General features: G+C 38.2%; 1 protein-coding gene and 1 long non-coding RNA gene across 3 annotated transcripts in view; one reads left to right on the top strand and one right to left on the bottom strand.

Moving 5' to 3' along the window:
* The window catches only part of LOC134198741 (uncharacterized), a 434518-nt gene extending 415995 nt beyond the window's left edge, over positions 1–18523 (bottom strand). The window contains exon 1 of the long non-coding RNA XR_009972899.1: positions 12321–18523. This is a non-coding gene — a long non-coding RNA (uncharacterized LOC134198741). The remainder of the gene's footprint in view (positions 1–12320) is intronic.
* The window catches only part of LOC101741073 (homeobox protein aristaless), a 116396-nt gene that overhangs the window by 20344 nt on the left and 71777 nt on the right, over positions 1–24275 (top strand). The window contains exon 1 of one of the 2 annotated variants that reach the window (XM_038010548.2): positions 9609–10018. The exons of the other annotated variant lie outside the window; for it this stretch is intronic. Within the exon in view, the coding sequence (XP_037866476.1) occupies positions 9994–10018 (25 nt within the window). The 5' untranslated portion in view covers positions 9609–9993. Of the gene's footprint in view, positions 1–9608; positions 10019–24275 lie in introns of those variants that run through there. 2 annotated transcript variants of the gene reach the window in all.

Raw genomic sequence — 24275 nt, 5'->3', positions numbered from 1 at the left:
TCGGCCCTCCGCCGAAAAAAGGTAATGTATGGTGCTTTTAGTATCAAGATGTTTTCTTTCGCAGCCACGGAATGTGGTGTCTAAGTCTTCATTACTGCTATGCGACTTTCACAGCAAAAAGCAGATGTAATGCGACTTTTTATCGAATTTAATTTATTTCAATAATATTTATAGAACTAATATGTACATATATAATATGAGATTAATAAAATAACTACATACCTAAGTTGCGCTGTGCCACTTGCTTTAAAATTAGAATCCACAATTTTAGGTTAGATTAAGTTATACGGGTTTTAAAATTTTTGAAAATACTAAATTACGTATCGAGCTAGGTATCAATGAAAAAAAGAAGTATCTTCCGTTTTACGCGCTACCAAATTCTCGTGTACAAAACGATTACAATCACTAATATTATTAAGAACTACTAAAGCCACGTTACAGGAGAACAACGTCCTTTTACCCTTTCGTTAAGACACGACACGACTAATAATTAGCCTACCATTAAGCCACACGCATCGCGGTGACCAAATGGGTATATTTTTTGCCGGACTGCCAAATTGCCCGACCGGGAACCGAGCTTGTGCATATTAAAACCACATTAGTACCCGTAATACTGTAGTTAATATCGACCATTATTGACGTGTGTGAGACTTTACGACTGTTGTTTGTTATATTGACACGTTCTTAGCGAACCTACTTAGCTGAAACTTGTTAAACTGAACTCCCCTTATATCTTTGTTCTTCGAATTCTTTTCGCTGTTAAATCTTGTTTATGTTTTTTATTCTATGCAGATGTGCGTCTTTTAATCGATTCAATTGATGATGGCACTCCATGGAAAGCTTCTGGCGTCAAACTGAGAACTGACGATGGTCATACGTTTTTTATTTCAACAATCAAGAGCATTTCTAGTTCAATGTAATTCCCACTTTGGGCAAAAATATACGTATCTCTCTCTAGTTATAAGAGTAGAGAATCGCAGATTTGGGCTAGAAGATCGTGTGTGATTTGTTTCGAATTATTTATTTTATATAATATTCTACTATCACGATAATGGACACAGTAAAACTAGGAGAAGAACTCATTGGGAAAGAAAAAAAATGAGGAGTTGAAAATGCTGATTAACAGTACGTTAATATTTGTTTTAAACTTTTATCTGTTCGAATAATTTGCCTTTTCCTCGTTGCTCGCTGCTAAGCAATAGTGTGCATTATACCTATTACATATCTATAGGTATCTATGAAACATTACCTATTCTTTTATAACTGATTCTTTTGAGTACCCACCCCTATCCCAGTTCTCTATGATGTATAGTGGCGTCTTAGGTGTGTACGGCTCTTAGATTGAACTTATTTAATTGCTGATGGAACTGATTTTGAGTTTTTTTTATTTTATTTTATTGCTTAGATGGATGGACGAGCTCACAGCCCACCTGGTGTTAAGTGGTTACTGGAGCCCATAGACATCTACAACGTAAATGCGCCACCCACCTCGAGATATAAGTTCTAAGATCTCAGTATAGTTACACCGGCTACCCCACCCTTCGAACCGAAACGCATTACTGCTTCACGGCGGAAATAGGCGGGGTGGTGGTACCTACCCGTGCGGACTCCCAAGAGGTCCTACCACCAGTGGAACACCTTTTAAAAATAACGTTTAAATACTTTTATACCATAAATTTTGTAAACATACAAATATTTTTTTAAATAAAAGAATACAAATTTTATTTTATCCAAATCCATTATATTTAGTCCATAATACATTTTCGTGACATACACTCGTCAACGTGACATAAATAAATGGCTTCAAAGCGTTTCCTTACCATGAAACAACAAAACGTAACAACCTCATTAGTGCGGAATACTTTTACAATGATCACACAGTAAATATTAGATTACCACAAATTACACTAGACAATAAATGAGGCAATACAATTTGTTTAGCGTTATCTGTACGATCGACCAAAAGTAAAGGTTAGTAGAATGAATGTATTGGTACAATCGTTGACAAAATAAATGAAAAATATTTCTAATGTATTTTATTTAGTACACTCTTGGGAGAACGCCTGGCATTTTTTCATTGAATGGAAGAAAAACCTTGTTGTGTGAATTATCCTTTTGAGTGCTCTCTTGGTGCTTTTAGATATTCCAAGTACTAGTCACTGTTCTCTTCGAGCTTGTGGAGAAGTTAATTTGCACGTGGAAAGAAATCGACTTGCAATTTAACCGATAGCCACACACTCTGAGTTCCCCTTCGAATCTTCTCAGTAGGTCGCCACTCTGATCCGATTAGATTCGAGTGGATTCAGTGAAGCACTGCTCTTGCTTGAGCATATATTAGCAAATTATTTCAAGATGAGAACTTACCACTCAGAATAAAGTTATTAGAGTGAAGTATATATTAATACCCCTCGAGACTAGTGGCAGATAGGAATACTAAAAACAAATGTGTGTGTGTGTGTGTGTAGTACTTTTGATTTATCAAACGCATATAACTCTGTTAGATACTAGATACATTAAGGACCACGGCTCCTGGAACTGGACTGTAGATTTTTGTACTGAGAAATAGATATTGATTCGATATATCTAGATTAATTTTGTCAACATTTCCAGTGGTGTAAACGATGGAATAATATTCGAAGACAACAGATCCAAATACTCACTAAAAACCTAGTTTAATTCATTTATGATACGCGAACTTATTGAAAATTAAATTGTTTAATGTTTTTTGCAACATCCAATGTCATTGAGTTGTATGCGTTTTCATACTAAAAACATCCATTTTTCAATTACTTATTCTCATATTTCATCAGATTCCGATGGTTTGCACTTATCGAAAAACTGGTGGCCTAATATTGAAGACGAAACCCCAAGCCACTACAAACTGTAGTAACTCAAGATACTCATAGCCTAACAACTTCGTGAGTGAGTGTACAAAACTAATAAGGAATAGTTACCGAAAACATTTGTATTACCTGACATTATTGGATTAATGTTCGAACGAAATTGCTCAATAAAAACTCACTACTAACGTTCGTAAACTCACAATCAAATTATTGGCTACGTTGATGGATGTCTTCATACGATTCGGTAAAAACTATATCAATCATTATCGTGAAATTTCGTGTTTGTATTACGCAATTATCGAGATTAGTGAGTTTGTTTATACGTTTTTAACGTGTCAATAGTTGTGTGCTTTATAAATGCTTCGTGCTAGCCCATATAGACACAGCCCATTGAATTTTTCGCCGGCTCTTTTCAGTGGGTCACGATTCAGATCCAATAGTGGATTCAGCGAAGCACTGCTCTTGCTAGTTGGAATAGACCCTTAGGCTACCAATGATTAGGTAGGGAAAAATACTTCTTAAATATATACGTTGGATGTGTCAGCGTTTAGATATCCCAATCGAATTTAGGATTACTCTTTAATCAGTTATTTCGGTCTGAGCTAGTTCCTTTTATAATTTACCACAAGCGTCTTACTAGTGTGGTGACTGTGAAAATGTATCCTTTAATCGAATGTTGAAATAAATAAAAATGACTTGAACCGAGTCTTGAACTTAAAAAAATTCCGATCGACAAAATAAACTTTTAGAAAATGGAACATATTTTTAACTAAACTATATTCTTCTTTATGACATATTTATCTGTTTCTGTCGCTAAGCATACCTGTGGGACAATCATTGTACAATACAATTGGGATTTCTACATAATAATATGGTCCAAGATTGTAGTAACTGTCGCAGTTCCTGGAATATATTATGCCATTTCCTGTTTCTGAACGGTCTAACACCGGCCAGTCTACCAAATAAAATGCAATTGCCATCCTATTGGGGATTTATAATCTGAACTTAAGAAGAGAAAGAAGAAATATACAAATAGGCTGGATCTTATCATAAATCATATTAAATATTCTGTTAAGATCTTGAATTATCTCCAATCACGTACGGTATTAGGCCTACATCAGTGACCCTATGCACCATGCGATGTTTATGTGCTTCGCTAATCACTTCAGATCAAGGCAACTTTAGATTCTTCCACCAATTTATCTAGACGAATAAAAAATCACAAATAGCATTGTGTGAGGCCAACCAACTGACCCCTGTTTTTCGATTTTGTTCTAGATTCGAAAACGTCCCATTGAATTGTAGTTCCAGTTACCAAAGAACTTGAGAATTTGTAATTCGTTTCGCCTGTTTTATTCTGAGGATATCAATTGTATTCATAACTTTAATCATTCAAAAGAGAAATCAAGATGTCTACTAGCACTGGTAGCGTAAGGATAGTGAATTATTAATTTTTGACGTTTCAAATACTTTAAAGTTTACGTGGTCGTGGACAACTCAACGTAACATCGGAAATATTATTATAAAATAACAATAAAAACGCAAGATTAAACCGTAAAAGTATTTTTAATTATATCGACGAGTTTCGAAAGCCGAACACAAAAGAAAATAGTTGACTTAATATAAATCGATAAGTTGAATAAAATCGATATCTAATTCTATCATGCAATTCGCCATAGTTGATGTTGACAAAAACTCGATCAATAGTCTGATTCCGCGAAATAAAAATCGAGAATATTGCCAGTACCCGTCTGGTTCGTGGCTCGTGTCGCTCCTGGCCGCTTCGCTTCATTTCCTTTGCCTCAATGGTAAATTCGAATCGGCCGCAAACGACAATCTTTGTTTTTCGAGCTATTTCGTTTCCCGTTGCGACAATAATTGTTGAACTAAACGAGAGTTCAATAAACTCCCCAGTCACCGCGATCTACATTTTCAAATTTTCTCGGTGACTTGATAGTTTTAGAGACGACCAACGAAAGAAATTCACAAAAACCTTAATGAGCGCTTTTCGTTTCGCCCTAACCGCTTTTTATTGTGCCTAAAATTAAATTTTCGGCAAGTTACCGGAACCGACCCGTTAGATTAGGAAAAATTCGATCGCGTCAATTTCGTAGACAAAGATGTACAAAACAGAAACAACGCAGAACCAATTTGGTCATAACGAATTTATGAGTTAACAGATTTTCACAATAGCGCTAAATAAATCCCTTGGAAGCCGAGCGGAAACAATGAGACGCCCAATATCAGTGTAATTTCATAGTTGATCCGTCAACAATATCAGAATCTCGGGTGCTGATGAAAAAAGGTGATTCGGTGTTGTTATTAGGGTGGTGCAGCGGAGATCGGATCGGGTCGAATCGATTTGGCGTCTCGGCGTGACATTTGTTTAGTGAAACGGCAGCGATGCAGGTGAGCGGTTGCACGGACGTACTTTTGGATTTACCTTAACATCGGATTTGAAACAAGCACCTGGAAATATAAATAATTTTTATTTAGATTCTACTATTATTGCATATGGATTTGACTTCGACCAATTCAAAACATCGGAGAAGTGGCTTAGGCCGTATGACCGAGAATAATAAGACATGACAACAATAAGACAAGACATGGCTTCGGCCTTTAAAACTACCAAAATTCTCCAATTATTACCAAGAACAAGACCTGGCTGTATGGACTAAGGTCCTTTGCCTTTCCCATTAGGGATAAATTTGATATCATCATCATCAGCAGGTGAGCGGGAAAGAACACCAACGAACTAAACGTCACGCCCCAACCCATCTTACATTACATCTACGTTCCGCTGTTTTTACTGTTCTCGTAGGTAGACGAGCCGACGGCTGATGATGAATGATTAACATCATTTGTAGCCATCACCGATGCAATGGGGGCCAGCGAGGCTACTGACTTTTTATTTATTGCTTAACGAGCACGAACGAGCTCACGGGCCACCTGGTGTTAAGCGGTTACTGGAGCTCATAGACATCTACAACGTAAATGCGCCACCCACCTTGAGATATAAGTTCTAAGGTCTCAGTATAGTTACAACGGCTGCCCCACCCTTCAAACCGAAACGCATTACTGCTTCACGGCAGAAATAGGCAGGGTGGTGGTACCTGCCCATGCGGACTCACAAGAGGTCCTACCACCAGTGGAACTTTCCCGAAGGATTGGAATTTTGTTTGAAAATGAATATATATTCAAACACTCTGAAAATAACCACTTATGTTTCCAGATACGTCCTTTTGGGGCGCTTTTGCAATTTAGTTGGACGCCTTGAACTTTGCAATGTGCTTTTAATTCGTGCTTAAATTTTGGATCGAGTTTTTCTTAGTAACAATGATGAATTTAAATTGAAAATTCGAGAAACATTCACCGTTATTTTGAAATTAGATAAAAACATGATTGCATTCATGGCTTTCGCTCTGGTCGAGTAAAAAACACTCACATCCTAAGATCAAAATCTAAATAATCAAATACATCAATACGTGATGTAATCAATGTCAAGACATTTATAATAGGTCTAGAGCTGCAGTTATTTCGATATTATAAACCTTAATTTGAGATGATGACGATAAAGGTAATTACATCCTGCCTTATGATAATTCTGTTGTTTGAATTTGTTAATGTTATATGTGTGCTATAATTAAGAAAATTATTTACACCACTAATAGTTTGCGCGCGATGGACACGACTGATAGGGAAGCTACAAGAAGGTACTGTTACGGGGTGGATCCAGGAGGATTTAAAAAGATTTAAAAAAGGAAACTATGACTGACACTGAGTTAATTTTATAAAAGAAACAGTACAAACGATGTGTGTTTCCGTTACTCAAGCCAAATCTGTTCCGCCGGGCTTTAGTATATTTTTTTCCTGCCTATGCTGATAGCCTTGAGAGGCTATATCAGCTTCGTCCTAACGTGTAGGTGAGCTCATCGGGCTCAAACCGGAGCGGTGCTAGCATTGGCCCTAGAAAGAACAGTGCTTCGCAGAATCTACCACCGGATCGGAAACGCGACCCACTGAGAAGATCTGGCGAGTAATTCAGTGGGCTGTGTCTGTGGGTTAATTCGCTCGTCGAGCCCTTCGTCGCAAGCGACGTGTTCGACGAGAACGGTGACCGGTGCTTGTGGTACCTAGAAGCACCGTTAATGGATCAGGACGATCCGTAATGACGTGTTTTGGGCGACGTCGAGACGCTTTATCAATAAATCGTCTTTAAATATAGAAACGATGCATTCAATAATGCCTTCTTCTTCTTCTTCTTCTTCCAGTGCCTCTTCAATCCTGAAGGTTGGCCGTTAGCTTCCTGTATTCCTTTCTGTCAGCAGCCAGCCGGAACAGCTGTTCGACGGAGGCAATACCGGTCCACTCCCGGATATTCATAATATTCATATAACATAAATAATAATGCCTTGGTCTGCATTATTATTTATGTTGCGTTATTATTGAGGGGCATGTGTAACTGTACCTCTGTGATTTTAATGACTTTTAATGTACGAACCAATTCACATAATCCGTGTTAGGTATTCATAAAATAACATCACCTCGCCAATCATGACAAACTATTGTTGTGGTTTGAATAGATACGTATATTAATATGACGTATTAAATATATTCACAATCGAGTTGACAGTCTCGACTTCCGGACCACACCGTTCGATGGTGAGACTGTGTTATTAAGTAACAGAATCGCTGTTGTCGCCGGCACGTTTTGTCAACTCGGGAATAATTTCCAAAATTACGTATACAGTTTTGTTAGCGAAAAATGATTCTTAAAACATGACCCGTAAAGCTTAGGTCAGTTTCGACGATCGCAAACGAAATCATCTATCTTTTTCTACCTGTAATTCACGCCACAGACACGAAAAAAACGTCAAAGCTACTGGCGCCTTATCATTAGCGACTTCCTAAAAAGGGGCATATTTTTTGCAACGTTCACCGGCTCTCGCAAAGGAACAACAACCTGACAAATTGTACCAACAAACAATGCGAAACGGACACAATCCTAGACAAAGAAAATTTTGTTTAGCATAATCACGAAAACGGATTTACGTAAGCAAGTACCTAATCCTTTCTCGGTAAAAGCTTTTTTGGGATAAATATCAACAATGGCTAATACAAATCGAGGTTTAACTTCGCTTTCGTTAAGCCCGTCTTTATTTCGAATACCGGGTAATTTCTAAACGAGTGGTCCGTTGCATAGAAATTTAAATTAAATTTTGCTACTGTGGCCGCTACTTACGGTTCGGTAAACATCTATTTATCTTCTCTCTAATAACATAAGGAACGAGAAATCGTACGTACGTGAATATTAATAGTATACGATGACAAGTCATTAAAATCCTTTTAAAACTTATCGATACATTATCCAATATAAGGACCGAGTCGCACGTCACACGTCAAGGAAACCACCGAAAATAAATTAGTAAATGTGCATAAAGTAATCGCGTTCGTGACTCGATCGACATCAGACCCGGATTTGTAACAAACAACACTACGCGTTTTTATCGATGGTTTTTTTTTTTTAGATCGGTGAAGCAACTCACAGCCCACCTGGTGTCAAGTGGTTACTGGAGCCCATAGACAACTACAATGTAAATGCGCCACCCACCTTGAAATATAAGTTCTAAGGTCTCAATGCTTACAACGGCTGCCCCACCCTTCAAACCAGAAAGCATTACTGCATCACGGCAGAAATAGGCTGAGCGGTGGTACTTATCCGTGCGGACTCAAAAAAGGTCCTACCACCAATAATCGGATTCAGCTCTGCGAAATATTGACTTTAATATAAGAAATAGTTTGTAGGAATTTCCTGTTTGATACGCGCTATCGATCGATACCTAGATGCCTACTTCTGGTTAATAAGGCGCAGTCGATCACAAAATAAATTTCAATTAGTATTAGAAATCGTTCTACGTGAAGAAATTGCAAGACTAGGTGCTCGATTGGTAGATAAAAAAATGAATTTAAATAAACCGTATAGAAATTTGCGGACCACTATGTACTTGATAATGAATAACTGAATTACACATTAAAAAACTGTAGAGTCGAAATACTAAATTTTTAAATGAAAGAATTTTGTTTTTTTTTTAAAACGGGACGACATAAATTCAAATGTGTTAAATTCAAAATCAATAACGTCACAAGCATACAATGTAACATGAAATGCAATTTTCAGCTTTAAATCAAGGTCGATAAGTCGGTACCAGTTTATTATATTCAATTGCGAATGAACGGCGCGGCGCCTTAAGCTGACCACATGTGCTAAGATGCTCTTATGTACGAGACGTAAAAACCAACTTCTCAGAATTGAATGTGTTCTTGTAATTGCTTACAATGTTCCCATAATTTGCTATATCAATTAAGACATTAAAAATGGTTGTTTATCTAGCGGACCGGCTCGATTCGTGATCGCTAAGCTCACGAAAGCTATTAATTGAATATTGCTAATAATCAATCGGCACCCGTGCACAATTACACTAAATTTCGTTGCCGTACTGTACAACTGTTATAATAACATTGGTACGTATTAATCTATTTATATAAAAATGAATTGCTGTTCGTTGGTCTCGCTAAAACTCGAGAACGGCTAGACCGATTTGGCTAATTTTGATCTTGAATTATTTGTGGAAATCCAGAGAAGATTTAAAAGGTAGATAATTAAGAAAATGCTCGGAATTAAATAAAAATAACAATTTTGTTTTCCCTTTGATATGTCGCCCGTCGGACAGATTGCTTTTGTTTGTTTTAAATTGATTTTATACCTAAGTTTAGGTCTTTTCTTTATCGATTGAGGCACTGCGAAGTCTGCCGGGTCAGCTAGTTTATTGATAAAATTTAATCGGGACTAATTTAGAATTGGATAGGTGGGGTATTTGTGAGCGGCAGGCGGAGTTGTGTGACGCGCGCTTTGCCGAGGCTATTGGCCGTCGTCCCACCGGGGCGGAGTCTGGGATCCATGTTTTTATTTGAATTATGGATGAGGTATGCTTCGTCGTCTTTCGAAACCAGTTGTGAGTGCCGCAGCCTCGCACCCGCTCGCTTCTCCCCTTGTAATTAATTGATGTTTTCATTTAATAGCTTGCTCGGTAATTAGTTGTTAATATCTGAAAATGTGCACGTAAAGTTTTATCGCGCTTGGTGATATTATATGTTGTTCCTGCAGCTACCGGACTGTGAGTATCTAGTTCTAAAATTATTACATCTAGATTCCATTAGAATTATTATTATGTAGTAAATTTAATTATTGTTTCATCATAAGTTAGGTTATAATGTCGATTACAGATATATTTCATTTTTTATCCGTCTTGAACAAAAAATAATTCCTTTTTTGTTATTTGACGCATCAGTCATTGGGAACGGCCTTTTAATAATTAGAAATGGAAGATTCGTATTAAAAAATCCGTAGATAAAATTTATAAATAAGATCTGATCCAGCCATTCAATTTTATTAAGTAGAAAGTTAAAAGTATTAATAATTAATTAGATGGTTTAATTAGAACTGTTATACTCATTAGAATTTGCCGTCGGCAAAATTATGTTCGCGTTTTTTCTTTAATTTAATTAATTTCGAATAATTACTTGTACCCAATCCTCAGAACAGATTTTGTGAATATAATTACGTTATGAATAGACATTTTATTCATTTGTAATTGACTGCTTTACTAATTTAGATCTAAAATTACGTAACACAGTAATGGATAAATTAGACCAATGCAAACAAATACAGGTTTCCAATTAGAAAACTGTTTATATAAAGTTTTATTTGAAAACAAATTTGTAAGACTTGATGCTTTAAGCCAGTTTAAGCGGATGACAACGTGGTAGAAAAAGATACTGAATTTATGCGTGTGTCTTTTTTTTTATAATTTTGTATACTAAATTTAAATCGTTATTACAATAGATTTAGCCTGCTTTTATTGATAGGCTATTTATTATATTATTATATATTTTAATAGTATAACCAATATCTGGCCAAATCAGACCAAGCGTTGCTCTAAGTATTTGTAAATAAATCATTGATATATCAAATTATTTTGTTTAATTTTTTTGATACGGATCGCGTGCTATCCGATACTCTCGCCGAACCCGTCGCCTTCGACGAAGGGTTCGGCGAGTAAATTAACCCACAGACACAGCCAACTGAGTTTCTCGCCGGATCTTCTAAGTGGCTCGCGTTTCCGATCCGGTTGTAGATTCTGCGAAGCACTGCTCTTGCTAGAGCTAAGGTTAGCAACGTCACCAGGTTAGAGCCCCGTGACCTCACCTAGTCGCTTGGTGAATCTAGTATGACCCTTCGAGGTCGCTAGAATCGGTAGTAAAAAAAGCTTCCCATCGAACATTTTTTGTGGGTTTTTTTTTATTTATGTCGATATATAGCCCTATCTTATAATTTTTTCAGTGATACCAGCCTCTAGCTAACTACTCCTCATAATTCGGCTTCGACAATAAGATCCTTATAATTTACTATACCTTATACTTTGTAACTGAAATTTCTAAATTTATCTTCTATGTTCACTTTCTACACATATGTGATTTTGATTATGGAAACATATTTGGTTATTGTTTAGCTATTTTTTTTAAATATTGTATATTTGTATTGTGCTGTTTGTTTCCCAAATAAATAAATACAACTTACTAACTTAAAAAAAGTGTCTTTGGTGCTTTACTAGTAAAAAATACTACACCCAAGAATTTTTGACGTTTGGATCCAACTAACCGCTTGTGATAAATCTTTAAGGCAAATTAAGTCGCCACCCACATTTGACATGCGGTCCAATTTTCAATTTTATTTTACATTGCGTAGTGACGGCGACAGGTGATCGAGCTTACGGCCTATCTCCTGTTAAGTGGTTATCAGAGCCCATTAACATAGAAATGTGAACGCCACCTTGAGATGCAAGACAAACTTTTATTATATCTAACATAATGGTTATTTCACTCTTCAAAAACAGATCGCATTACTGCTTCACGGTAGACATAGGGCTGGTGATACCTACCCGTGTGGGCTCACACGAGGCAAACATCAGTAATCACGCAAATTATATTTTTGCGGGCTTGATTTAATTACGCAATGTCAATTATATTGTATATGAAAACCATGCCGGCATCCATATCGGAATACATCTACAGCCAAGCACTAGAAAAATCACCACATTGATACATATGTAGGCTTGAGGGTAGACATTATCTTGTTGAACACCAAGTAAAACGATGTCACTTTTTGGTTCCTGATTTAATCAACAATATGTTATCTTAACAATTCACTTTAACACTTGTCCAACTTTAACCAGTACGTACAACAGTCACTGAATCACACAACGTAACAAGGATATAGTAAGTGCACCAGGCAAGCGCAGTCCAACGAATGTTCATTTCAAGGCACGTTCCGCCTTTTTATACTAGCCGGCGCAGCTGGCTTATGAGTCACCTCTGTTGCAGCTGTTGTTTACGAGTGGAACGACACGGCCGGCGCACCTGGTTTGTGTGAGTCACTCCTATTGCACGTGCTATATAACATAAATATCGTTAACGCCGTCACGGCCATACTGACGTGCGCTCGTCCTCGTGCGCGCATCCTTATGGTATGTCTGTGAACAACAAACGTGTTCGTTCATCCTGACATTAACGGATACAACATAAAACGTGGTCTATGATATTAACAATCTAGTACGGTTCGGTTCGCATAATTCTTCAGAAAATCCTATACTGGCTATAAATAACCTTCAGACTGCTTACATACCTGGGCCAGTTCATTTGAAACTCTTCAGGTATGTAAGTATGTCCCTTTTAACTTTTTTCGAACTGGACCGGATAATGCTAGACCGAATCGCAATCCCTGTAGCTAATTCTTGTGGCTAATCTGGATGAAAATCCCTATAGCCAAGCCATTGGACCGGACAGACCCTTCAATGACTTCACACTTTCTTTTTTCTTTTTTTTCTCTTTTTTTTTTTTTGCTAGTCCGGATTAACATCTCTCTAGCCACATACAATTCTAATCTGCGTGTACGGTAGCGTTTGTTAAAACATTTCTTAAACCAGAACATTTATACGGAATTTCTTCAGAAATAGTGCGAGACCGACCATCGTTTTCTACATTACCTACACCTGCAACTGAGGTGCCTGAGCTTACAGACATTGTATCACTACCCACAGACTATGTTTGCTGTATCGCTATTTGCGGACAAAAATGTCGCTTCTATTGTCAGTGATAGAGTCGTCATCATTAAGATCAGTTTCATGACCAAGATTAATTAACCCATCTGTGTACGCCGTCACGTCATCGTCACTATAATTTTCAGAAATTTCTAGTAGGCCTGATGGGCCTCGAGGTATTTCACGTAAGTTTTCATGGGGAAATTTGTACATCTATTAGAACTATTTACATGTCTCAATTTATACCTATCGTTTTCCAAAACTGCAGTAATGTTGAAGGGACCTTTACATTTTCGGTCAACTTACGAAAACAAAATCCCCAGCGGAAAAGAGTTTGACTTTAGCTTTGCCTCGACTAAACCAAGCTTCTGTTTGTGCCTTTTTTTTTATGTTTTCGCCAGTCTTCGACCGTGCTAAATCAAGATCTAATCTAGAGGGATTACTCTGTTGAAACTTTAAGATATTTCAAGTGAACTACCCTGAACGGCAAACATCTATTCTATTGGAGTAAACCCTGTTACTAGACAACGTGCACTATTAAGGGCGAGTTGAATATCCCCTAAGTGCTCTTGCCATCAGGATTGGACTAAGTTACTTTCAGATCAATGAGTGACTTGTTCATGAAACCGCTTACCATTGAATAAATTACTATGACTTTGTTTTATAAGACTACATTCTGACCCTGAATGGAACATAAAGGGGAAGCCAAAACCACTTATCTGTAACACACTGAAGCTCTGGAACACACGTTGACGTCTCTGGTTGAACCTGCCACAGCACCTGGAGCAGTGTCGTTTTTCTTCTTGTAGCGCATGGAACACCCAGAAGCTACATGGCTCGCATCACCGCACACGTAACAGCCGACTTGCAGGCGAGAGCCGGGCGCCCACGGATGAGGAGGTTGTTCAGGTTTTGCAGGCTGTATTTTTGTGAGGCAAGTAGCAGCTCGAGCCTTAAGCGAATGTGTGAGAGTCAAAATTAAATCGACACCATCCAATACTTCAACTACTTTAAACGGCCCTTTAAACTTCGTATCTAATTTCGTTTGATTATGCTCTTCGTATTAATGTGTGGACGAGCTCACAGCCCACCTTGTGTTAAGTGGTTACTGGAACCCATAGACATCCACAGCGTAAACGCACCACACACCTTGAGATAGAAATTCTAAGGTCTCAGTATAGTTACAACCGCTGTCCCACCCTTCAAACCGAAATACACCACTGCTTCACGGCAGAAATAGGCAGGGTGATGGTACCCGTGCGGTCGATGGCACTATACGGAGCACCCGTCTGGTGCCACGTCCTTACCCACGAGAACGTCGCCGCGCTGCGACGCCGGCAGCGCGCGATCGCAGTTATTCAATGATACCTCACAGTCTCCTACGAGGCGGCGCGCCCTAGCGCAAGTGCAGCCAGAGCGTGGGGGCTCCAATATCGGCAGTCCGTGCTGGAGGCGTGGTCTCGTCGTTTGGCGGACCCGTCAGCCGGCCTCCGTACCGTCGAGGCGATCTGCCCGGTTCTCGCGGACTGGGTGGGCCGCGACCGCGGAAGTCTCACCTCCGGCTACCTGTGCAGACTCACAAGACATTTTACCACCATGCAAACTTCTTACCGCAACAAATCTTACCAGCCACCACGCAAACTACAATTTTACGGGTTCCACCTCTCTTACACGATGTTACTCCCACACTGAGGAAGCCAACCGCGAACACTTGTCAAGCACGCACAAGCACGCACAAGCACGCACTTCACCGGAAAAACCTGCATCCGCCAGCGGAACCCGAACACCGCCGCATCGCCAGACACGAACGCACCGGACGTCTTATCTTACAGGTCACGACGACTTCAGATGTGTCAATTTTTCTTCCCCACGGAAACTTGCTTGCTTGTTTGCTTGCTTGCTGGAGCCCGAAGTCATCGAACGTGTAGTGTTATTGGTATTGAATCGAGTAGATTCTAAAATTTCAGCGACAATTCACAGTCTCATGTCCTGGTTTACTGTACTAGTGCCATGTAACTCTAGCAGTAGTCATTGGCTTAAAAACGATTCGTGTCGGAACTACCCACTCGTCATGACAGATCCATTATTGCGATCGAAGTTTCACTTGAGATTTGCACTTGCCTTAATTTCTTGCAATAGCTTGTTACGTGTTGTATTTCCGTTAGTAAATGCCATGTGATAAGTCGAGAGTCAACTGGGCAACATGAGCCAGAACGTAAGATGTGACGATTTCTTCGTGGCTCAGATCTTCCATCGAGGTAACAGAGACGTTATTACACGACTTACGTATGCTGCATTGACGCTCTTGTGGCATACCACTACTAGTATTCTGATCTGCATCATGTTTTTTTGCTGTACTTCGAACATGTTCAAACACGTCACGCCAGTGAGAGTAGAGTCCTGATCTCACTTCTGATGTAGGCTTGAGGGTAGACATTATCTTGTTGAACACCAAGTAAAACGATGTCACTTTTTGGTTCCTGATTTAATCAACAATATGTTATCTTAACAATTCACTTTAACACTTGTCCAACTTTAACCAGTACGTACAACAGTCACTGAATCACACAACGTAACAAGGATATAGTAAGTGCACCAGGCAAGCGCAGTCCAACGAATGTTCATTTCAAGGCACGTTCCGCCTTTTTATACTAGCCGGCGCAGCTGGCTTATGAGTCACCTCTGTTGCAGCTGTTGTTTACGAGTGGAACGACACGGCCGGCGCACCTGGTTTGTGTGAGTCACTCCTATTGCACGTGCTATATAACATAAATATCGTTAACGCCGTCACATACATGGGTTAGTTCAATTCGGGACACAAAAAAACTGTGTGCCAAATGTTTAGGTCAACAAAAGTACTATTTCTGATCATCCGATCCTAGAACAGTCGCATTACAAGTTAACTTCTCAATAGTCAATACTTTAAGTGAACTCGACGCCATCCACCACAATAAAAAACACTTCTCAATAGGAGGCCTGGGTGCAAACATTAGTTGTGACGGCTCGTGCAAAAATGAGATGCGAAGAAGGATCGGAATGGCAAAGGGGGCCATGGCGTAAATTAATAAGATATGAAAGGATAAAAACATCTCCCTGAAAACCAAGAGCAATCTTGTACGCAGTTTAGTTTTCTCCAGATTCTTGTATAGCGCAGAGGCCTGGACCATGAAGAAAGCCGATCGCGACCGAATTGATGCATTTGAGATGTGCTGCTGGCGAAAGATGCTAGGAATTCCCTGGACAGCACGTCGCACCAACGTGTCGATCCTCCAAGAACTCCAGATAAAGACGAGGCTTTCTACCATCTTCCTACGTAGAGTTCTGGAATACTTTGGCCACATTATAAGAAATGATAACGGCAGGTTGGAGAAGCTAATGGTGACTGGCAAGGTGGACGGAAGAAGACCACGAGGTAGAGGCCCGACACGTTGGACTGACCAGATCCGCACTACCCTCGACATCACAGTTCACGATGCTCTACACTTGGCGGCAGGTAAAAGCAAATAGCGTGGAATGATCCGGAATAAACTCTTGTTGCGAGGAGGTGGTCACGACCCTCAGTATTGAGGAATCCAAAGCACGAAGAAGAAGGAGGTTCCATGGAGAGCATCGAATGTGTTCTCTGAGCGAATATATCTGCTAATGTGTATGTATATTCTTCAAAAGAACTCGTAATAAATCCTAGAGCTGGATGTCTTTAATTAAAATAAAAAGTCGCTTAATAAAATATTATAAAATTAAAATATAATTAATTAAATTTGCTACTGTATTGTATATTATACGTAACGTTATTTACAAACATTCACAAATCTTTTTTAACGTTTTGAATTAAAATTTAATCTAAGATTGTTTTTCTATTTAAATCAATGAAGTATAGACAATCAACTTAATTATTATATAACTCGAAAACATTTTAGTGCAGGGATAAATTGAAATGATTAAAACGTAAAAATATTTCACAGAAACCAATCAATTAAATGCACATTTCGTCGTCCGTTCGTTTTTGTGGACCGTCCCGAATTCAAACTATTCCTCTTTTTTATTTAATCCTTTCCGAAGAATCCTTCGTTCCGAGGAAATTGATTGGACAATTAAATAATTAGACATATTCAATTCAATAATGCGTTGTCTTTATATTAAGAATTTTTTCTTCATTATTTCTTCGTTTATTTTATTTGACTTCGGTACTATTGAATGTAGTGTATTCTTGAAACAGATTCTAATAGAAAATTAGAAAAATAAATACATAATTTTAAATGCCGTATTACTCTATTTTTATAAAGTGGACCAGTTAGTTATCTCAGCCAATATGATAATTTACTACACTCTGTTAACTATTATTAAATTAAAAATAAATACTAATTTATATATACATATATAAAAATAAATCGCTGTTCGTTAGTCTCGCTAAAACTCGAGAACGGCTGGACCGATTTGGCTAATTTTGGACTTCAATTATTTGTGGAAGTTCAGAGAAGGTTTAAAAGTTTGATAAATATGAAAATGCTCGGAATTAAATAAAAATAACAATTTTGTTTTCTCTTTGATGTGTCTCCCGTCGGACGGATTCCTTTTGTTTCTTTTAAGTTTAATTTATACATAAGTTTAGGTTTTTTATTTATCGATTGGGGCACTACGAAGTCTGCGGGGTCAGCTAGTTAACAATATTTTTTGGTAAACCCGCAATGTATGTCGAAGGTGGATGCTCCGTGGCATGTTCCGTATCGCTTGAGGCCGTTGACTTCACGCGTCAGCTAACTTCTAACTGTATTGCATTGCGTGCAACGCTTTGCTGCTACCCGCGACGGCCCATTCGGGTAGATACCACCGTCCTGTATCCAGCCAATCGAGCCGTTATAAATTACGATTGAGTTTTAAATTACAATAATTGACTTTTCAACTTCATGTCTTAACATGGGTGACGTCATACCCGTTTTTAATGTTATTGTGTCAGTCATCACGAACTGTTTTTTTAATACAAAAAAAAAAAAACATTCCACATTCAACGGGCCCAAACTATGATATATTCTGTACCTACAGGATCATACGCACGGATGTAACGGGCATGCTCTAGTACAGACAGACCCCGAATAGCAAATATCTTTCAGCTAAATTCAAGTTCCAATGTCAATAAAGATACATACTCCGATCGTGATTTTAACTCGGAGCCCATTGTACAAAATTCGGGGTCATTAACAACAAGACCAAGCAGGCCTCTTTTTGAAGGCCTAATTCCATTTTAATCATAGACAAATACGATACATACTCAATTTATTGCCGATACAAAAAATCTTCAATATCAAAAAGTTTTAAAGTAGTAAAGTTTAATTAAAAAGTTAGTTAAATTTTAAAGAATTATAAATTTGATTTTTATTCAATAAGCTGTATGTTAAATATGTCATCTGCGTCATTCAATTTTCTATTTCTAAACAACACAATATTACTTAAGTGAACAATAAAAAATATCGAAACGCTATTATGCCATGCTCCCAATCAGGAGAACAAGCATTAACAATCCCTACACAGCCCGAAAAAGGGTTAAATGCGGTTATGTGGCGCACGTAACTTGAATAATACAGATAACCTTAAAATGCGTGTAGTAGGTTAGAAAAACAATCAAAAGACGGTACCGCTTGTACACAGAATGTGGTATGTCTCTCTTCACTTTAATAACGATGGTAGTTCGACATAACGAATGTTTTTGTGACCATTTGTTACCCGTTTTTCTTCAATCGCAAATGATCGTTTGACATCTTGACTTGTTTTGTTACACGTTGTTTCTTTAATGACTAGGACTACTAATAAATTTATAGGTTTTTTTTGGTTGTTGTTTTAATTATTTTCCAAAAGCTGAACATGTGGCGTTAAATTTGAAAAGGCCTCTCTATTGCTACTCGAGTAACCCTGCACTCAGTATTATTGTATATTCTTTATTACCACAAAATTACCTAAATTATTACCGCTTGGTAAATCTTACTTCTTCTTTTACCTACTTAATTTGATTATTTACCTATTAATTTACTCATATGACAGTAAACTTTACGTAAGTTTACTTAAAGATTCCGATTGGAACATCATTAAAGCACTAAACACACCAGCACTAAAAAAAAATTGTTTTTAATAACAGGAAAACATACTGTTCTCTCTACTCGAGTATTTCAATATTTCGGAGCCCTGAATTACAACCGATAGTCCTGTTTACGTACAGAACTAAAGACAAGAAACAAAAACGGATCAGGCAAAATGAAAAGAAGCGACGAATACACGACAGACAACCTAACGTATTTGATAAGCTCGTTGACTTTTTGGGGCCGACGTAATTTGTCGAAGGCGCCTAAGATAAAAGCGGCAATTCGGTCGTATAGACCGGTGGTATTTCTGTGGAATGCCAGCCCGTGGTCAAATCAGGGTTGACACGCTAACAACGAATACCAAGTTTGTGTTACGACAATACAACAAAAAAAAAACGTCAAATTTGTAACATTGTGCAAATGTTCGACTTATTGCACTAAAGCAATTATAATTAGTAGTGTTATTTCTTTGGTTGGTATCTTGAGTTAATCGGTATCGGCTTAAGCATACAGATACGATTTTGTTTTGGGATGAAAGTGGAGCTGGGTGAAGCTATTAGACATAGTTAAATTAGGCATATGTTTTGTAAGTATAAATCTGTGGTAGAAGCATCAGCGTAGTTGAATTAGATATCATATGGGAGCCCGTACGCGCAAAACTATCCTAGTGAAACTGTTAAAGCCTTCGGTATCTTAAATTTATTTTAGAATAAAATATTGTTCATAAATTTTAATGCTCAAATTAACCCCATTGTGCAAACGCTGACGTCTATATGTAAATTTGTCAAATATCATATTTAAGAGAAGCAGTAGTATTACAACTATCTAGGCTGTTAAAAACAAAAAATACCATGAATATTTCTGTCGCAAATCATCTATGAGCTATCCATAAAGGCTGTCTTACTTTTGCAAGACTGCTGAAGAAACAAACAGCATAGTAGTAACAATAGTTGCTTTCGTGGAATATGAATCCAGACGTAGTTCTTGACGTGACAACGTCTTATAATTCGATGGGGCCGGCTGCACGCATGAAAAAACATGACTCATGCGGCGTTACCTCGCTCTGAGGCGTTCCATTTAAGGCTTGAAGTGCAAGCGAGAGCGCGCAACGAGCGACAAAGAAGTACAATCGGCCTCCGCGTTCGGCAGCGTTCGACATCTGTCTCTCTCCTACTTGAGTGAGTGATGCATCCGCGTGGACAGCTGCTGTACAATAATACATTTATATGTTTTCGTCAAGTATTAAGTTCAGTGAAAAGTGAATGTGGTGTGAATTGTTTATAGCAACGATAATTGCGATAATTGAAAAATGAAACCATTCCATCAGTATTGTCTTATGACGTTGTCACGTTCAACTATCGTCAGTAAACCGACTTTACAGATAACCGATATTTTTATGATTGAAGATTTACTGGTGGCCCTGAGGCCTTTCCAGTCTCACCAGCACAGGTTCCAGACCAAGGGACATTCCTCGATGTGATCACGCCAGGTGTCTTATTTTTTTGGGCGTTGTCGCGGATGCGTAAGCGCTATTATCACTAAAAATCGACGCTTCATTAATATTATAAATATCAAAATGTGTCTGTTTGTTTGATTTTGTTTTTCCTTTCTTTCACATTGAAGCGAAGCAACGTATTGATGTGAATTTTTTTAGAGATAGTTTAATTCCGCATAGTTATATTATTGGCTTAATAACTTATCCCGATCAAACATCGCATTCCCACGGCAAACTACACAGAAACTTTTCCTTGACCACGAACCATGGATAAAACAGCAAGTAATATATGTTATTACTATACAACTAGCCTAGACAAGAAGAAAAAATCTCTCGTCTCGATCGATTGTACTACTTGTATATCTAAACTTATAACTAAAAAAAAAATACACATTTAGAAAATATAATAAAATACGTTCAACCATGGCTATATTTTAATATGTATATAATATATTTTAAATCCAAACAAGATAATATCCGAAGGTATTTAGTCTAATCTAATATTAAACTTACACGTGTTATGGAAATATGATATCTTTATGTCATAATCCCGCTGGCTAATTCAATTTAAAATAATTTAGCAATGTAAATTTAACATAATCTAAATTGCTGATATGTGTTATTGGTGATTTTTCGTTTCCTAAACTACAAACACGCTTTAGGTAGATAGAGCAAGTCGTATCAATATCACGAATTCATCTAAAACTTGTTCTTGAAAGCTAATCGCTTTTTTTTTTCCTACCTAAGCTGGTAGCCTAGAGAGGCTATTCCAGCGTAACCGTAACTAGTAGGTGAGCTCACGGGGCTCAAACCTGACGACGATGCTAACACGAACCCTAGCAAGAGTCGTGCTTCCCAGAATCTACCACCGGATCGGAAACGCTACCCACTGAGAAGATCCGGCGAGAAACTCAGTGGGCTGTGTCTGAGAGTTAATTTACTCGACGAGCCCTTCGTCGCAAGCGACGGGTTCGACGCGGAACGGTGACCGGTGCTTGAAGTACCTAGAAGCATCGTTAGTGAATCGGGAGGATCCGAGATGACATGTTTTGGGCGACGTCGACTGCTTTCCATTCTTTCCGCAGGATCGGGAATGGCTAATCGTATTGAATCACGCAACTATTTGTTTTTTAATAACTAGTACTGATTATTAGTCTATTAAAATGGTTATAGATGAATCCCCTATGTCTTTTAACGTCGTTTCCTTTGCTATTTGCCATCAGAGAAAGTTCATCCCTATGTTCAGGAATCGCTATATTAATCCACAGCGCCTATCCTGAGACGATTTCTTGTATAATTTGGCTTTGAGAAGAACTCCTAGTCTCGAAGTTTTGGTAGCGTCATGTCCTTTACGAGTTTTGAAAAAAAGGCTTTTTTTTTATTGCTTAGATGGATGGACGAGCTCACAGCCCACCTAATGTTAAGTGGTTACTGGAGCCCAGAGACATCTACAACGTAAATGCGCCACCCACCTTGAGATATAAGTTCTAAGGTCTCAGTATAGTTACTACGGCTACCCCACCCTTCGAACCGAAACGCATTACTGCTTCACGGCGGAGATGGGCGGGGTGGTGGTACCTACCCGTGCGGACTCCCAAGAGGTCCTACCACCAGTGATTACGCAATTTATAATTTAGCGGGTTTGATTTTTATTACACGATGCTATTCCTTTACCGTAGAAGTCAATCGTGAACATTTGTTGAGTACGTATTTCATTAGAAAAATTGATACCCGCCTGCGGGATTCGAACACCGGTGCATCGGTTCATACGAATGCACCGGATGCCACGACGACTTTAGTTGTAGATAGCGATTCACAGAAACGTGAACAGATACACCCAAATACCGAGTAAAATTATTTGATCAAAATACTGACTCCCACCAAAAATATAACTAGGATCGCCTGGTATGATAATCAACGTCACTAACTAATTAGCGAAGTAAGTAAAATATTAAAATTTTACGTCAGTCTTCAAATTGATAGTCACATAGTGCTTATCTTTAAAATCTGTTTAAAACTAAATGGTTTGTGAGCTTGTCCGACATCTATACTAAATAATATATAAATCCACAGTGTTTTTTCCTTTTTTTTCCCTACCTATGCTGATAGCCTTGATAGGCTATTTCAGCTTCACCCTAACGTTTGTAGGTGAGCTCACGGGGCTCAACTGGAGAGTTGCTAACACTGACCCTAGCAAGAGCAGTGCTTCGCAGAATCTACCACCAGATCGGAAACGTGACCCACTGAGAAGATCCGGCGAGAAACTCAGTGGGCAGGTTTTTACGGATGTTCCGTTATAACTACTGAACCATGCATCCAATTGACTTGAAATCTGGTATGCATGTAGAAAATACATGTACTTAATGGATAGTCTAAGACTTATATGAGTGTTGGACTCCCTAATAATAATGACAATAAATAATAATGTTAATTTTAAATGCCCAGCGAAGCGGACGAGTACGGCTAGTTAATAATAAATATTTAATGTAGACACACTTGCATCTTCATATGATACCTATACAAAAGCATTGAAAATTATAATAGCTTGTAGGATATCTGACTTCGTATCTGATTAACGCAATCCCGTTTTTTCACTATATCACAATACTCAGGAAATATTTTACTAATCCTAAACGTGTATGTACATACCTGCTGAATTTGTCGTATGTAGACTAACTTATCGTCGCGGTCGCCGGAACCCTTTTACTGGCCGACACCGCTAATAAATCTCCAAATATCTGTCAAGACGTGCCATGTTGCGGTTTTGCTTAGAGATGAGAACAAAACTCAGACTATCGACTATATTGTCGATGTTTCTAAATTAAATTCTCGCGAATCACGACGCGACTTTTTATAAGAAGTTTTTTTTTTTTTTAATACAATCTTTACTATAAAGATTAATTAAAAAAATTTACCAGAACAGCAAACTAAAATTTAAAAATATTTATTAACTATTGTCAACCAAAACACATCCACTGCTGGATGTACACTTCCGCCAAGGATCATTATAACGACCGTTCGTTAGCTATCGATATCAAAAAACGAAATAGTATAAAAAATAATCAAAACATCGATAGTAACAGCTATCCCACATCTCTAATCGACCAAAACAAAAATCTCTTTCGTATTCATTGAGAATATTAATAACTCTGATAGTGATTTTGCATATTGAGGTTCTGACGCATTTAAACTAATGGATAGAACAGAGATAACCAACTCAAAGGACTCTTAAATGTACTTTATACGTTATAGAGGAGGATAACGACTAATTATTTTATTTTTATTTACAAATCTATTTACAGACATTTTAACACGGTTACAAAAGTGATATATTTAAAAAAAAAACTGCGTCTTCGGACGTAACAAATTATATTATTGTAAAACGTTCAATAGCAATAGCAATTTAATTCAATCAGAACTGTAAAAACTCGCAGGATCTATGTTCTCGGGAAGCCCACTGAGTTTCTCGCCGGATCTTCTCAGCGGGTCGCGTTTCCGATCCTGTGGTAGATTCTGCGAAGCACGGCTCTTACTAGGGTTCGTGTTAGCAACGTCGTCAAGTTTGAGCCCCGTGAGCTCACCTACAAGCCCGGCGAATCTAGAATAACCCCTCGAAGTTACTAGAATAGGTAAGGAAAAAAAAGTTCTCGGGAAACAGGGAATGCCGGGTATGCCCGTTATTTACAAAGACAAACCATTGCAGTACCTT

This window comes from Bombyx mori, chromosome 4, assembly GCF_030269925.1.
Source record: "Bombyx mori chromosome 4, ASM3026992v2".
NCBI classification, from domain to species: domain Eukaryota; kingdom Metazoa; phylum Arthropoda; class Insecta; order Lepidoptera; family Bombycidae; genus Bombyx; species Bombyx mori.
This window is presented reverse-complemented; position numbering and strand designations above follow the sequence as displayed.